Source organism: Erythrolamprus reginae, chromosome 10 (assembly GCF_031021105.1).
Source record: "Erythrolamprus reginae isolate rEryReg1 chromosome 10, rEryReg1.hap1, whole genome shotgun sequence".
NCBI lineage: Eukaryota > Metazoa > Chordata > Lepidosauria > Squamata > Dipsadidae > Erythrolamprus > Erythrolamprus reginae.
The window spans coordinates 31528651-31546110 of NC_091959.1; the positions used below are offsets into that span (position 1 = coordinate 31528651).

At 47.2% G+C, this 17460-nt stretch overlaps 1 protein-coding gene across 1 annotated transcript in view; it reads right to left on the reverse strand.

Moving 5' to 3' along the window:
• Window positions 1–3007: 3007 nt before the first annotated feature.
• LOC139172862 (transmembrane protein 132B-like) overlaps window positions 3008–17460 on the reverse strand; it is a 33624-nt gene continuing 19171 nt past the window's right edge. The window contains exons 3-5 of the mRNA XM_070762111.1: window positions 13629–13902; window positions 8635–8826; window positions 3008–4795 (exon numbers count right to left, since the gene is read on the reverse strand). Of these exons, the coding sequence (XP_070618212.1) occupies window positions 3677–4795; window positions 8635–8826; window positions 13629–13902 (1585 nt within the window). The 3' untranslated portion in view covers window positions 3008–3676. The remainder of the gene's footprint in view (window positions 4796–8634; window positions 8827–13628; window positions 13903–17460) is intronic.

Genomic DNA, 17460 nt, shown 5'->3' on the forward strand with positions numbered 1-17460 from the left:
TTGTAAAGAAACATTGTTGGGGAGAATTGGGGAGTTTCGTTTCATTTGTCTTGCTTTTGTACACCAGAAGTGCAAAATCTGTGCAGGGTTGAAACAGAGAACAGAATTAGAATAACAAGAGTTGGAAGGCGCATTGGAGGTCTTCTAGTACAACTGTCTGTTAGAGCAGGAGACCCTGAATATGTTGAATGGAATTAGCAATAGCAATAGCACTTAGACTTATATACTGCTTCATAGTGCTGTACTGCCCTCTCTAAGTGGTTTAGAGAATCAGCCTCTTGCCCCTAACAATCTGTTTCCTCATTTTACCCACCTCGGAAGGATGGAAGGCTGAGTCAACCTCATGCCTATTAAGATTTGAACTGGTGAACTATAGCCAGCAGTCAGCAAAAGCAGCTTGTAGTATTGCATTCTAACCACTGCGCCATCAAGACTCACAATTAACCCAATGAGCTGCATTGGGACTCATTCCGGTATTTGAGGGGCGATTGTAGAGAAGAGGGGGAGTCAACCTATTCTTCAAAGCACCCGAGGGTAGGACAAGAACTAACAGTGGAAGATTGCTAAAGAGAAATCTCACCTGGAACTAAGGAGAAATTTCCTGGTAGTGAGATTAATCGGTAGGACAGCTTGTCTCTTGGAATTTTGGCCAGAGGTTTTCAAAAAATAAACTAGACAACCATTTGATTGCGACGGTGCAAGGGTCCTGCATTGAGGAAGAGGTTGGACTACGAGACCTCCAAGGAGCCTCCCACTCCTATGATTCTGTGCTCTATACACAAAGGGTATTTACCCGCTAGAGCAGAGGTGTCAAACTGTGGCAGAAGTGGGTTCCTCCCGGGTTCAGAGCGGTTTGCCTGAACTGGAAGCGACAGGTTGGTGCTGGTCTGTGGGCAGTGAAGAGCTACCAAAAATTTAACTACCCTACTCTGGGCGTGGCTTATGCAGGATGCCCTGCATTTTCTTTCAACATCTTTCAGTGCAAATTGGGTGCTCTGGGCTGGAGCTCCATTTTCCCTACCCCACTGTGTCCTCCCCCAATCTGGGCTGCAGCCCACCCCTGACTGTGGGCCCCGGCATCTTTTTTTAAAAAATGGATTTTTTTTATTTTTAAGAATTGAGTTTCTGGCACTGTGCATGTAGTTGCTACCTTGTTTGGGGACTTTTTTTGGGGGGGGGGTTATATTATTATTATGATTATTACTATTATCATCATTGTTGATGATGATGATAATTTTTTCCCATTTTTTTTTCAAGTTTCAACTTTTTCCAAGTTTGCGGCACTGTGCATGTGGTCGCCATTTTCAGTTTGCCTTTTTTTTCTTGGCTGTTTTTATTTTTTTGCCACTGTGCAGCTACGCATCATGGGAGGAATCAAACCAGCATTGAGGTAAGTTAGAACTCAGCCCTGGCCTGTGGGGTGCTTAGATCTGGCCCACAGGATGACCCTTTCAAACTGCAAAGGCCTGGCCCATGGAGCGTCTTCCAGAAAAAAGAGAAATATTTTCCCTTTCGCATTTGAGCATGCAAGAAGACATGGGAAAGGAGAAAGGGAAAGAGACCAAAAAAGAGGAGGAAAGATGGTTAAAGACCAAGGAAGGAAAAATAAGGAAGAAGGGGAAGGAAGAAGAAAGGAAAATGGAAGAAAAAAGAAGAAAAGGAAGGAAAGAAGGAAGGAAGGAAGGAAGGAAGGAAGGAAGGAAGGAAGGAAGGTTATAATGAGAGTGGGGGAAGAACTTAGGGAAGTTCTACCTTAGCATTTGGCGCCACAGGTACCCCGGGTGGCAGAGGTGGTATCAAGTTGGCCATGCCCACCCCGAGATCAAATACCATCCTGATGCTGATTTCCATGAAATCGAGTTTGACACCCCCGAACTAGAGACTGCAGTTTCAGACAAGCAAGCTCCACAAACGAATCTTTGCTCAAAATCGGCTTTTTCACATAGACAAAAACCCCATGAAAGCATCTCAGTCCTCACAGCCTTGCTCTCCCCTTTCCAGTTGCCCAATGAGGAAGTGAGAAGGCCTCTGCCAAAATGGAACACGGGACTTTTATACAAACAATATATATAAATTTCCAAATCCTACACGGGAAGAAACCCGAATATACCAAGACCGTCATACCTGTAGATTTTCACGGGTACAGGTATGACGGTCTTGGTATATTCGGGTTTCTTCCCGTGTAGGATTTGGAAATTTCTGGCGACGTTTCAACGAGGTCTCACTCGTCATCTTCAGGCTGGTGTTTCTGTCCTTGTTCTAAGGGTATCAAGACAGCACCATGTTTAGTTGATAATAAAAAGAATGTGTGTTTTTGTGTGTGTGTGTTTCTGTTGAATCACCCTGGTATACCCAAATATGGGGAAAAGCCAGTGAAGGGCTACCAAAATTTTTACTACCACCCTGTGGGCGTGGCTTATGAACATCTTTCAGGGCAAATTGGGTACTCTGGGGTGAAGCTCCATTTCCGCTACCCCACTGCGTCCCCAACCCATGTCCGGGCAGCAGCCCACCCCTGGAAGGAGCATACCACTTCCTTTTTGCCTCTCAGTCCTTCTAGTGGCCATATCCAAGGCAGTTAAAATTTTAGAGCCGACAAATTATATTCTATATGTGTAACATATTTCTGCTGATAATGAAAAAGAAGGGAGACTAGTATAAATCTACATTTCAAGCTATTTTGCTCTCATCAGCTCCCCAGGTTCAAATCCCAGTAAGGGTATAGCTAGCTGATGAAAGCAAAATCGTTTGGAATAGATCTATACTAGTCTCCCTTCCTTTTCATTATCAGCAAAAATATGTTATACATACATACATACATACATACATACATACATACATACATACATACATATTCTTTTTCATTATCAACTAAACACGGTGATGTCTTGATAGGATTATATTGCAGGATACTTTGGCACAACCAAGGTTGAAAAAGTCTTCTGAAAAGAAAATGGCATATCATGTATATCATGTACCGGGAAATACCCCCATCCCCATCCCACCTGCTCTTCCCCCGCAGCCCCAAATTTAAAAAATGATCAAGAAAACTCTTTAAAACAATACTGTGAAACTAATGAACCGTATTAAAAATGAAATTAAAAGGGTTGATTGGCCTGTGTTAGACCAACAGGCTGTTCTGTTGTCATTTTTTTAAAAAACAAGGAGGGTTGATTCCGGCTATGAGGATAGGATCTCAACTGTGCTTCTACAAAGATTTTTTAGGGGGAGGTGGGGGGAAATCAACCCCACCCAATCCCAGTCTCCAAAATGTTTATTTTTCCCCAATGTGTGAAAACATCACGGACCACCAACCCATCTTCTTTGTCTTCAGCTGAACAGGATTGGCTATCGCAAGTCTTCTGACGGCATACAAAAACAAAAAACAAAAGAAGTTTGTTGTGTTTCTCCGAGATTTGTAGGTAGCTGTTTGGTATCCAATGAAAGAGAACACAGAGCCATCTCACAGCCACCGTGAGCCCCCCCAGATCTCCCCAATCTGGAGAAGTGTCCCCCAAAATCACTGGCTGGGTTTCGTGGCTCCATCGTCCATAAAACAGAAGGCATAAAGGTGAATACAAACATAAAAAGATAATTGTGTTTTGTTTTATATATATTTATATATGTATAGGTGTGTGTCTTTGTTTGTGTGTGTGTGAGTGTGTCTCTGTGTGTTTTACATATGGTCCTGAAGTCTTTCCATATAGTCTCTAAATTCCTCGGAATCCCCTAAGTTCATATCTTGGCACACCCATTTGATATTATCGTCACTATCAAAGAGAATGGAGTTGGTGTAAGGGCCGCCGTCTTCTGGCAGGATGGTGGTGTAGGAAGTGAATTTAACCCTCTTCCGCTTGGGCCCCGGAGGGTTTATAGGTTCACTTCTGAAGTCCTTGTTGCAATCATAATCAGAAGACTGAAGGATCGGGTTGTGGAAGCTCTTCTGAGAACTTCCGTTGAGGAGGAAGTTGCTTTCCTCAAAAAGCATCCCACGGTCCAGAATGGTGGTGCATTCATCGGATGGGAGAGAAATGTCTACGGGACTCTCCAACAGCTCCACCTCGTTGCCCAACCACACCCAGTCATGGGAATGGGGGATGTTCCCTTGCTCGCTGATGGTGAACCGTTTGTGACGGTACTTCCAGGCAAATGCCACACAGTTGATCAAGAAGACCAAGATGGCTAAGCAGAAGACACAAAGAAGAGCGTACATCCCGATCTCCAGATCGCTTAGACCCCTGGAAACCAAGGTGAGATCACTGGGGTTATTCTGTCTTGCGTCAGCCTCTTGGGTGGGAAAGCTCGTGGAGGTAAGAGAATTGTTGCCAAGGTGTTCCTCTCTCTGAGAATTAATTGGATGGATGGGAGACTTGGAGCTTGTGTTTGGGTTGGTCAAATCATCCTGATTCATGGACCAGTCTTGCCCAGTTCTCTCTCCTTCCAGGGAGCTCTCTATCGAATTGCTTTTAAGACCACTCTCCGCATCTTTGCCATTCTTGTGCTCGGATGTCTTTTGGCCAAATTTCACCTTGATGTTCCCTTTCCCAACAGCCAAACTGCTCTTCCGCTTGGACTTCTGGCATGCCTCACTGATCACCAGTTCTATTTTAGTCAATGGTCCTTGGCCTTCGCCTTCAGCCACCACTATTGGCCAGTCGTCTTCCTCCCTTTGATGGACAGACACCACCATTTCATCTAGGGAGGTGACCACCAGGGAGAAATCTTTCAGGTCGTAGATATCTAAAGGGGTCACAGTTCCATCACTAAACAAAAGCCAAGTGCTAAGCACCGCTTCCTACAGTGGGAGATAAAAAAAGGAGCATAGAAATGTAAGCGGTAAAGAGAATGGATGACTCTACACCAGCAGTGTCAACCTCAAGGCCCGGGGGTGAAGGACTGGCCAGTGGTGCCTCTGCCAGAGAAAATGGAGCTCGTGAGGGCTGTGTGCAGCTCTCCCGAGCTCCATTTTCACTGGCAGAGAGTTGGAGGAGGCTGTCACAGCCTAAAAGGAAGCCCAGGAACCTGTTTTTGCTGGTAGAGCGCTCAGGCCACCATAGGCACCCCCTAACATGACTAACGAGCTCACCATGCCCATTCTGGCCCTCCAGAGGTCAAACACAATCCTGATGCAGCCCTCAATGAACTGCATTTAGCATTTAGACTTATATACTGCTTCACAGTGTTTTTACAGCCCTCTCTAAGCAGTTTGCAGAGAGTCAGCTTCTTGCCCCCAACAATCTGGGTCCTCATTTGACCCACCTAGGGAGGATGGAAGGCTGAGTCAACATGGAGACGGTGGTGAGATTTGAATTGCTGAACTACAGCTAGCAGTTAGCTGAAGTTGCCTGCTGTGCTGCACTCTAATCACTGCCCCATCTGGACTAGCCTGAATCAGAACACACCCCGACTCATAAATCGAGTTTGACACCCCTGCTCTACACAATTTAATTAAGTTCAGTTCATTATAATTGTAAGGGAAAGAGTAAGGCAGAGTTAAAAGAGGAATCAGCCTAGAACAGTGATAGCAAACCTATGGTATGGGTGCCACAGGTGGCATGCAGTGCTATATCTGCAGGCACACGAGCCATTGGGCTAGCTCAGCTCCAAAATGCATGTGTGTGTCGGCCAGCTGATTTTTGGCTCACATTTTTGGCTTCCAGAGAGCCTCTGGGGGGGGGCATTTTTACCCTCCCTCGGCTCCAGGGAAGCCTTTGGAACCTGGGGAGGGTGAAACACCAGCCTATTGGGCCCACCAGAAGTTGGGAAACAAGACATTTCCAGCCTCCAGAGGGCCTCCGAGGGGCAGGAGAAGCTCTTTTCGCTCTCCCCAGGCATTGAATTATGGGTGTGGGCACTTGCGCATGGACGATAGTGCACACCCATGCTCTTTGGGCACCCAAGGGAAAAAGAGGTTCACCACCACTGGCCTAGAATCCCTACATAGTCACAAGCAAACAAAGCCCAACCTCTCTTGAATTCCATGGACTCCTAGGCTGGTGCTCACCATCAGTTTGAGAAGGTTCCTGTGCAAACTCTTTTAGTAATGAATAGATTTAATTAGTCTTTCACTGTTGATATTGATATTGACCCAACTTTCTTGTCAGGCGAATTATTACAAATGAGATTAGTCAGAAGCAGAAGAACCATGGTTGCATCTCTCGGGGGTCTGAGAAACAGCACCAGGGGCGGATTGCACTTACTGCTGCTACCGGTGCACAGCGTGCGCAGCTTCAGGTCTCTGCCGTGCGTGTGTGTGTGCATGCGCCCCAGTGTGGTTTTGCTTCTGTGCATGCACAAGAAGCAAAATCTTGTGAGGGGAGGTTTGTGCGAGAGACATTTCGGTGATTTATTTTGCTTCCGCGCATGTATAGAAGCAAAAAATTGCCAAAATTTCATGCACATGCACGTCCCTTTGCAATATTTTGCTTCCTATGCATGCACAGAAGCAAAAACATGCTGGGATGCTCGCACGCACATGCCAGAGACCCAAAGCTTCATGTGCAGCTCAACTTTTACAACCGGCGTGGTGCCCTTTATCATTCTGATAGGAACCCGCAAGGGACTCTGAACAAATTTATAGTTGGGGGTCTCAATGAGTTGGAAAAGCATTGATGCCATTTGGGGTCTCCTAGATGACCCATTTGAAGGACCTGCTATTTCTTCTCTTTAGGGCGGTAATGGCAAACCTATGGCATAGGTGCTACACGTGGCATGTGGAGCCATATCTGCTGGCACATGAGCCATTGCCATAACTCAACTCCACCATGCATGTGTGTGCCGGCCAGCTGATTTTTGGCTCACAAAGAGGCTGTGGGAGGGCATTTTTGGCTTCCAGAGAGCCCCTGGGGGATGGGGAAGGACGTTTTTACCTTCTTCCAGCTTCAGGGAAGCCTTTGGAGCCTGGGGAGGGCAAAACACGAGCCTACTGGGCCCACCAGAAGTTGGGAAACAGGCCATTTCTGGCCTCCAGAGTGCCTCTGGAGGGTGGGGATAGCTGTTTTTGCCCTCCCCCGGCATTGAATTATGGGTATTAATGGCTATTATCGTGCATGCACAATAGTGTGTGTACACACTCTTTCAGCATCCAAGGAAAACAAGGTTCACCATCACTGCTTTAGGGGAATCAAACAATCTGCTTCCATTGTCAGTCAAACCACACCGAGGGGCAGGAAGTGATGCAGCAATAAAACAGATTTTTTTCCCCATTATTAAAATGTTAACTCAATGGAAAATATTCCTTCTTTCCTTCCCCACCAACTCAAAACCGATAGTCAATGTGGCGTTTTCACAGAGTTGCCGAGAACGCTTCTATTTTCATTCACTTTGGGAGCAGAGATTCTGCCGATAATGGAGCAGAAGGTTTGCAGAAAAGGTATATTTTTTTAAAAAAAACACCCTTTAGATTATGTGGAATAAAAAAAGAAATACGGTATACAGATGCTAAAGTGGATAAGACAGTGATCCCAAAGAGTCTGTTACACTGGTTTGTTTTTAAAACAACCAACTGGAAATTGCTTTGCACACAAGTGGCTTTTAAAAGAATGAATGCTCCATTTTAACATAATCTTTCCATCTGGATGCCTCAGAATGCATTTCGCCTATATAAGCTATCCGGTGATTTGCATCACAATCACTTTAATAAATGAGACACCCTGAGATCAATCTGACCTCTTTGCCTGAAATTACCGGTCCAAATGATAGGTTTTTTTCCCCTAAGTCTTCCTAATTCTTTGAAATAATGTACCTCTGGTTCCTCACTTGATTTTTTTTTTTTTGAGGCAATTATCTGAAAAATTGGGCAAACATTTCCCCATTGATCATCCCAGCTTGTTTCTGGTTATCCAATCAGTGGACCTGATATACCAAAAATCCATTTTCTTGTAGTTCTCACTCTTATTTTACGATCGAATTTTGTCATTAGGGTGGAAGAGACACGGGCTTAGCATATTTTCCCCTACAACCCAATACTTGAGATGGTTTCACTGCTGCTCTGAACATTTCACTTGTTTGTCAATCAGAGCTATACATTAACAGAGTTGGAAGGGACCTTATAGATCATCTAGTCCAACCCCACACCCAAGCAGGAGACCCTACACCATTTCTGACAAATGGCAGTCCAATCTCTTCTTGAAAGCTTCCAATGATGGAGATCTAGAAAGCAAGTTTGCAAAAATTTGGCTGAGAAGGTGTAGAGGATACATTTTTAGATACTGTCTTCTATTTCAACAGTTTGTTGTATACTTGAGATGGTGGTTTTGAAATACGATAGATAAATGATAGATAGATAGATAGACAGACAGACAGACAGACAGACAGACAGACAGACAGACAGACAGACAGACATGATAGATAGTTGATAGAAACAGAGATAGACAGATGATAGATAGATAGATAGATAGATAGATAGATAGATAGATAGATAGATAGATAGATAGTTGATAGAGAGAGACGGGAGAGACACAGATAGATGTCAAGACAGACAGACAGAATCCAGTTTGGACGATGTATAAGTTTGTCTTTTGCATTAACACCCCTGGTCACTCCAGATGTTTATCTTATAATCTCATTTTCAGAGAAACTGAGGAATATTCCTCTATGTTTGCAAATGGATGATGATCCCTAAATCCTTCCTACCTGTTTGGCTGCATGGAGAATATCCGAAGCAGAGGCTGTGGCCACCATCAATCTCCTATTCCCTTTATTTGCCTGGAGAGACAAGGACAGGCCCGCCACCAGTTGTACTCCGAGGTCCGTGATGGTCACTCTGTCCTCTAGGACAATCACAGTCTTCTCAGCCAGAATGGAATCAGACAGGGGAGAAAGGACCTGCGAATGTGGGGAAAAGAAAGTCAGATTGCTCCATCTAGGAGAGGCCGACGGTGATTTCTAAGCAAGAATTGGAATCTCCATAGGCATCACTCAGTTGGCCCAAAAGAGAAAGAAGCAGACTGTTCTCCTCCCAATTAAAGTGGCTGTTGCAAAGTTTAAACTCTCTCAATACTGCCCCGATCCTATCGCAGGTTGGCCATCACTGGTCTAAAACCGGGCAACTTTAAATCTCCACTACTAAATGCTCCATCTTACACATTGGTAAAAATAATCAGAATACTAAATATAAATTTGGAGGAATTGAACTTATTGATGACCCTCACTCTGTCAAAGACTTTGGAATACTCATATCCAATGACCTAAATCCTAGAGCCCACTGCAACAATATTGCCAAAAAGGCTTTAAGAGTTGTTAAGCTAATCCTTCGCAGGTATTATTGAACTGCTAACCAGAGCTTACAAAACATTTGTCAGACCAATCCTAGAATACAGCTCACCTGTATTTATTTATTTATTTATTTATTTATTTATTTATTATTTAGATTTGTATGCCGCCCCTCTTCGCAGACTCGGGGCAGCTCACAACAAGATACAGCAATCATAACAAATCCAAATAATTTAAATATTTAAGAAGATTTAAAAAGAACCCCATTTACTAACAAACACACACACAAACATACCATGTATAAATTGAACATGCCCCGGGGAGGTGTTTCAGTTCCCCCATGCCTGACGGCAGAGGTGGGTTTTAAGGAGTTTACGGAAGGCAGGGAGAGTAGGGGCAGTTCTAATCTCTGGGGGGAGTTGGTTCCAGAGGGTCGGGGCCGCCACAGAGAAGGCTCTTCCCCTGGGGCCCGCCAACCGACATTGTTTAGTTGATGGGACCCGGAGAAGGCCCACTCTGTGGGACCTAATCGGTCGCTGGGATTCGTGCGGCAGAAGGCGGTCTCGGAGATATTCTGGTCAAATGCCATGAAGGGCTTTGAAGGTCATAACCAACACTTTGAATTGTGACCGGAAATTGATCGGCAGCCAATGCAGACTGCGGAGTGATGGTGAAACATGGGCATACCTAGGTAAGCCCATGACTGCTCTCGCAGCTGCATTCTGCACGATCTGAAGTTTCCGAACACTTTTCAAAGGTAGCCCCATGTAGAGAGCATTACAGTAGTCGAACCTCGAGGTGATGAGGGCATGAGTGACTGTGAGCAATGAGTCCCGGTCCAAATAGGGCCGCAACTGGTGCACCAGGCGAACCTGGGCAAACGCCCCCCTCGCCACAGCTGAAAGATGGTTCTCTAATGTGAGCTGTGGATCGAGGAGGACGCCCAAGTTGCGGACCCTCTCCGAAGGGGTCAATGACTCCCCCCCAGGGTAATGGACGGACAGATGGGATTGTCCTTGGGGGGCAAAACCTACAGCCACTCCGTCTTATCCGGGTTGAGTTTGAGTCTGTTGACACCCATCCAGGCCCCAACAGCCTCCAGACACCAGCACATCACTTCCACTGCTTCGTTGACTGGACATGGGGTGGAGATGTAAAGCTGGGTATCATCAGCGTACTGATGATACCTCACCCCATGCCCTTGGATGATCTCACCCAGCGGTTTCATGTAGATATTAAATAGCAGGGGGGAGAGGACCGACCCCTGAGGCACCCCACAAGGGAGAGACCTCAGAGTCGACCTCTGACCCCCCCACTAACACCGACTGCGACCGACCGGAGAGGTAGGAGGAGAACCACTGAAGAACAGTGCCTCCCGCCCCCAACCCCTCCAGCCGGTGCAGAAGGATACCATGGTCGATGGTTTCGAAAGCCACTGAGAGGTCAAGGAGCACCAGGACAGAGGATAAACCCCTGTCCCGGGCCCACCAGAGATCATCCATCAACGCGACCAAAGCAGTTTCCGTGCTGTAACCGGGTCTGAAACCCGACTGCTGGGGACCTAGATAATCGGCTTCTTCCAAGGACCGTTGAAGCTGGAGTGCCACCACCTTCTCAACAACCTTCCCTATAAAGGGAAGGTTGGAGACTGGACGATAGTTATTAAGTACGGCTGGATCCAGGGAAGGCTTCTTGAGGAGGGGGCGCCTCTTTATAGAGTGTTGGAAAAACTCCCCTCCCCAAGGAAGCGTTGGTAATCTCCTGGACCCAGCTCCGTGTCACCTCCCTGCCGGCCGAGACCAACCAGGAGGGACACAGATCCAGTAAACAGGTGGCGGAACTCACAGCTCCAATGACCTTGTCCACTTCATCAGGTGTCACCAGATCAAACTCTTCCCAGACAGGTGGTCAAGTACGTGCCCCAGTCACCTCGACTGACTCATTGTCAGTCGACTCTGTTTTCCAATTGGAGTCGAGATCGGCCCGGATTTGAGCGATTTTATCAGCGAAAAACGTGTTAAATTCCTCGGCACTGCTCTGCAAGGGCTCCCCAACTCCCCCCTGGTTAAGGAGAGAGCGGGTCACCCTAAACAGAGCGGCCGGGCGGGATTCCGCTGATGCAATCAAGGCGGCATGATACGCGCATCTTGCCGCCTTGAGCGCCACTTTGTAAGTCTTAATAAAAGCTCTTACAAGTGTTCGATCAGATTCAGACCTACTCTTCCTCCATCGCTTCTCTAGACATCTCTTTTGGCATTTCAACTCCCGGAGCTCCTCGTTGAACCATGGAGCTCTACGGGGTCTAGCGCCGCGGAGAGGTCGCAAAGGCGCAATCCGGTCAAGAGCCTCCGCTGCAGCCTTGTTCCAGGCCTCCGCAAGAGACTCCACCGAACTGTGGACGAGTGCCTCTGGAATAACCCCAAGCGCCGTCTGAAAGCCCTCTGGGTCCATCAGGCGTCTGGGGCGAAACATCTTAATTGGTTCCGCCTCCCTGCGGGAAAGGATTGGAGCCAGGAAGTCAAGCCGTAGTAGAAAATGGTCTGACCATGACAAAGGCAATGCTTCTAAGCCCCTTAGTCTCAGACCATTACTCAATTGCTCGGAAAGAAATACCATGTCAGGTGCATGCCCTCCCTCGTGAGTCGGACCCTGTACTACTTGAGTCAGGTCCATGGCTGTCATGGTGGCCATGAACTCCTGTGTCAACCCTGAGGTTTCGCCAAGTGACGGCAGGTTGAAGTCCCTCAGGACAATAAGTCCGGGGAACTCCACCGCCAACCCGGCTACCTCCTCGAGTAGCACAGGCAGGGCTTTTGACACGCAGCTGGGAGGCAGGTACGTGAGAAATAAGCCCACCTGAACCCCTAAGTCCAACTTCATCAAGAGAGACTCACAACCTGCAATTTCCGGAGCAATGAGTCCACGTAGGCAAAGGCTCTCCCTGGCTATAATAGCCACTCCTCCCCCCCTTCCCTGGGGTCGAGGTTGATGCCATATCTGAAACCCGGCTGGGCAAATTTCAGAGAGAGGAACACCTCCCTCTGGGCCCAGCCAGGTTTCAGTAATACATGCCAGGCCGGCCTCCTCATCCAGGATCAGATCCAGGATGAGGAGAGCTTTATTTACCACCGACGTGGCATTGAGCAGCAGCAACCTGAGCCCATGGCCAGAGTTACACTCATCACCAGTACCCAAGATTGGGCTCACGGAGCCAGAACAAGGGATCGTTATTAAGCAACGATCCCTCGTTCCCCTGGAACAGCTAACTCCGTGGCCCCCGCCATATCTGCCTCTCCCCAGCAACACTGGAATATCCCGACCCTCTGCCACCCCAGAGATCAGTGCCCCTTGCATATCTGACATCAAATCAATTGAGAGAGTCCAGAAATATATCACAGGAAGAGTCCTTCACTCCTCTTCTCACAATAAAATACCTTACTCCGCCAGACTTGAAATTCTTCAATTAGACAACTTACAACTCCATCGTCTCCGTTCTGACTTAACTATAGTTCATAAAATCATATACCAAAATGTCCTACCTGTTAGCGACTACCTCACTTTTTACCGCAACAACACATGAGCACGAAATAGATTTAAATTAAATGTCAACCGCTTCAAACTAGATTGCAAAAAATACGATTGTTGTGAGTTGCCCTGAGTCCTCGGAGAGGGGCAGCACAGAAATCCAATCAATCAATCAATCAATCAATTTCAGCAATAGAGTAATCAATGCCTGGAATGTACTTCCTGACTCTGTGGTTTCTACTCCTAACCCCAAAACCTTTAACCTTAGACTATCTATAATTGACCTCTCCCCCTTTCTAAGAGGTCTGTAAGGGGTGTGCATAAGCGCACCATTGTGCCTACCGTCCCTGTCCTATTGTCTTCTATCATTACTTTTTATCATTATTTATCTAATGTTTTATTTGTACAAATTACCATCCTATAATTGTTTGAGAGAGAGAGAGAGAAAGAAGGAAGGAAGGAAAGAAAGAAAGAAAGAAAGAAAGAAAGAAAGAAAGAAAGAAAGAAAGAAAGAAAGAAAGAAAGCTCTCAATCTGGTAACCCCAAACTCCACCCACTAAGTCTTTAGTGGTTCTCAACCTGGCGGTCGGAACCTCTTTGGGTGTTGAACGACTGTTTCGCATGGTTGCCTAAGACCATGGGAAAAGACAAACTTCCCCTGGTATTAGGAACTAAAGCTTCTATTCTGGCGCCTTGAAACATATTTTTATAATCTGACCAACCAGGCATTGACAGTGGGAGTGTCCCTCTGGCCTTACTGCCAATCAGCTTCACGCTCTGTTGAGAGAATTGGTGCTGGACTTATGGTTGGGGGTCACCACAACATGAGGAGCTGTATTAAGGGGTTAGAAAGATTGAGAACCACTGCAAGGTTGGGTTTTGCATTATACCTGAACAGTCGTAATCCCTTGCTCTCGACCGATCAAAACGCGCCCGCCCTGTAGCTTGGCTACTTTGGACTCTTCCACTTTCATAAAATCAGCCACCAGGTCTGTGATATCAAACTGCCATTCGGAGCTAAGCAGGTAGGTCAGCTGTCCGCCAAGGTCAGATGATTCGGCCACGAACTGGGTCAGGACACGCACCATTGCATGCTGGTACTGGAGGGTGCAACCTCTGCCCTTCTTCTCGTCATCCTCTTCCTCGTCGCTGTCACGGGTGGGCCTGCCAAGGCAATAGCGATAGCATGTAGACTTATATACCGCTTCATAGTGCTTTTACTGCCCTCTTGAAGTGGTTTACAGAATCAGACTATTGCCCCTGACAATCTGGGTCTTAATTTTACCCACATTGGAAGGGTGTAAGACCTTGAGACAGTGAGAATTAAACTGCTGGCAGTTGGCAGAGTTATCCTGCAATATCTCATTCTAACCACTGTGTACCATGGATGGATGGATGAGTTGGTGGATGGGTGGATGGATGGATGGATGGAAAAGAGGGAGGGAGGGAGGGGGGAGGGAGGGAGGGAGGGAGGAAGGAAGGAAGGAAGGAAGGAACAATAGCAATAGCATTTAGACTTGTCTGCAATGTCACAGTACTTTTACAGCCCTCTCTAAGCAGTTTACAGAGTCAGCCTTTTGCTCCCGACAATCTAAGTCCTCATTTTACCCACCTCAAAGGATGGAAGGCTCACTCAGCCTTGAACGAGTGGTGAGATTTGCTGAACTACAGCTAGCAGTTAGCTGAAGTAGCCTGCAGTGCTGCACTCTAACCACTGCGCCACCCGGGGAAGACTCGCACATCATGAGAAAGGTGTGATGTTGAAGGATGGCCTGATCCCCCCTCCCCCTCACCACTTGAGAGATAGTCCTTGGCTTACGACCCCAATTGAGACTAACACTTCTATTATTAAGCAAAGCAGTTGTTAAATGAATCATAGCCTGGTCTGATGATTGTTTTTGTCCACAGTTGTCGAGCAGTTAAGTGAACCATGAGGTTGTTAAGCAAATCCAATTACTCCCACTGACTTTATACTGCATGAGTCAAAAAGAGGGCAGTGAAAATATCTACAGATCCCTTGCATCCTGAGCATAAACTGTTTCAACTTCTATCCTCAAAACGATGCTATAGGGAAGTGATGGCGAACCTCTGGCATGGGTGCCACAGGTGCCACGCAGAGCCATATCTGCTGGCACATGAGCTGTTGCCCTAGTTCAGCTCCAATGTGTATGTATGCGCCAGTCAGCTGATTTTCGGCTTGCACAGAGGTTCTAGGAGGGCGTTTTTGGCTTACAGAGAGCCTCTAGGGAAGCCTTTGGAGCCTGGAAAGGGCAAAACATGAGCTGACTGGACACACCAGAAGTTTGGAAACAGGCTGTTTCTGGACTTCTGGGGGCCTCTGGGAGGTAGGAAAGCTGTTTTTGCCCTCCCCAGGCATTGAATTGTGGGTGTGGGCAATCGCACATGCGCAATATTGCATGTCCACATTCTTTCAGCACTCGAGGAAAAAAGGTTTGCCATTACTGCTATAGGGCACAGCACCAGAACAATTAGACACAAGGACAGTTTTTCCCCAAATGCCATCACTCTGCTAAACAACTAATTCCCACAGCACTGTCAAATAATTTACTAAGACTGTATTACTATTCTTCTTCTCATCCTTCCTAGTATCTATCTCTTCCCACTTATGACTATAATCTTGTTGTTTGTATTTTTACAATTCATATAGTTTTATTTAGTTTTCTAGTATTATTTGATTGATTGATTGATTGATTGATTGATTGATTGATTGATTGATTAGTTTGTATCCTTTAACTATCACTAAATATTGTAATCTTATTATTACAATATTACACTTGGCCAATAAAGAATTATATTCTATTCTTTGCTTGTCGGAAGCTGTCTTGGAAGGATTCAAATGGTGATCACATGAACCAAGGGCATGTTGTGGCCCGTCTTGCTGACAGAGCTAGCTACAGAATCAGTCGAGGAGGCCATGGAGGGAGGGAGGGCCTGGGCCGGCTTCAAAGCCTTTGGAAGTCTCTGATAGGGAACCAGCATCAGAGACAGAGGCAAAGTGGAGAGGCAAGTGTCTCCAGGGCTTGAGCTGAAAGAAGGAAGGAACAGATGGGGTGCATCCCATATGCCCATATGCACAGAGATGAGAGGAAGGGAGGCGGGGGGAGAGGAGGAGGAGATAGGAGGGGAGGAGGGGGGAGAGGACAGGAGACGGGAGAGGAGAGGAGAAGAGAGGAAAGCAGAGGAGGGGAGGAGACAGGAGAGGAGAAGAGAGGAAAGCAGAGGAGGGGAAGAGAGGGGACAGGAGAGGTGACAGGAGAGGGAAGGAGACAGGAGAGGAGAAGATAGGAAAGGAGAGGAGGGGAGGGGACAGGAGAGGGGAGGAGAGAGGAGAGAAGAGAAGGGGAGGAGACAGAAGAGAAGAGGGGAGGGGACAGGAGAGGAGAGGGGAGAAGACAGAAGAGAAGAGAGGAGGGGAGAGGAGAGGAGAGAAGGGGAGGAGAGGAGACAGGAGAGGAGAAGAGAGGAGAGGAGGGGAGAGGAGGAGACAGGAATGGAGAGGAGAGAAGGGGAGGGGAGGAGAAGGGACAGGAGAGGAGAGGGGAGAGCAGAGGAGACAGAAGAGAAGAAGGGAGGGGAGGAGACAGGAGAGGAGAAGAGAGGAAAGCAGAGGAGGGGAAGAGAGGGGACAGGAGAGGTGACAGGAGAGGGAAGGAGACAGGAGAGGAGAAGATAGGAAAGGAGAGGAGGGGAGGGGACAGGAGAGGGGAGGAGAGAGGAGAGAAGAGAAGGGGAGGAGACAGAAGAGAAGAGGGGAGGGGACAGGAGAGGAGAGGGGAGAAGACAGAAGAGAAGAGAGGAGGGGAGAGGAGAGGAGAGAAGGGGAGGAGAGGAGACAGGAGAGGAGAAGAGAGGAGAGGAGAGGAGGGGAGAGGAGGAGACAGGAACGGAGAGGAGAGAAGGGGAGGGGAGGAGAAGGGACAGGAGAGGAGAGGGGAGAGCAGAGGAGACAGAAGAGAAGAAGGGAGGGGAGGAGACAGGAGAGGAGAGGAGGGGAGGGGAGAGGAGGAGACAGGAACGGAGAGGAGAGAAGGGGAGGGGAGGAGAAGGGACAGGAGAGGAGAGGGGAGAGCAGAGGAGACAGAAGAGAAGAAGGGAGGGGAGGGGAGGAGACAGGAGAGGAAAGAGAGGAAAGGAGAGGAGGGGAGGAGAGGAGACAGAAGAGGAGAAGAGAGGGGACAGGACTCTGCCCTGAGTCTGCAGAGAGGGGCGGCATGCAAATCTAATTAATAATAATACTAATAATACTGATAATACTAATAATACTAATAATACTAATAATACTACTACTACTACTACTACTAATAATAATAATAATAATAATAATAATAGGAGAGGAGGGGAGGGGAGGAGAAGGGAAGGGAAGGGAGAGGAGACAGGAGAGACGAGAGGAGAGTGGGGAGGGGAGAAGACAGGAGATGAAAGAAGAGGACAAGAGAGAAGGGGAGAGGATGGGAGGGAAGGAGATAGGAGAGGAGAGGAAAGGAGACAGAAGAGGATAAAAGAGAGGAGAGGAGAGGAGAAGAGAAAAGAGGAGAAGAGGAGAGGAGACAAAAGAAAATCAATAAGCTGGCTCTCAATGAAAAGCAGATGTAGATGCTAGCCAGCTGCTCCCTGGCTGGGAAATAAATAGGAGGGGTTTGAGAGGGGCCAATTGTCATAGACAACTGCTGGTTTCTAATATACAACAAACAATTCAGATTC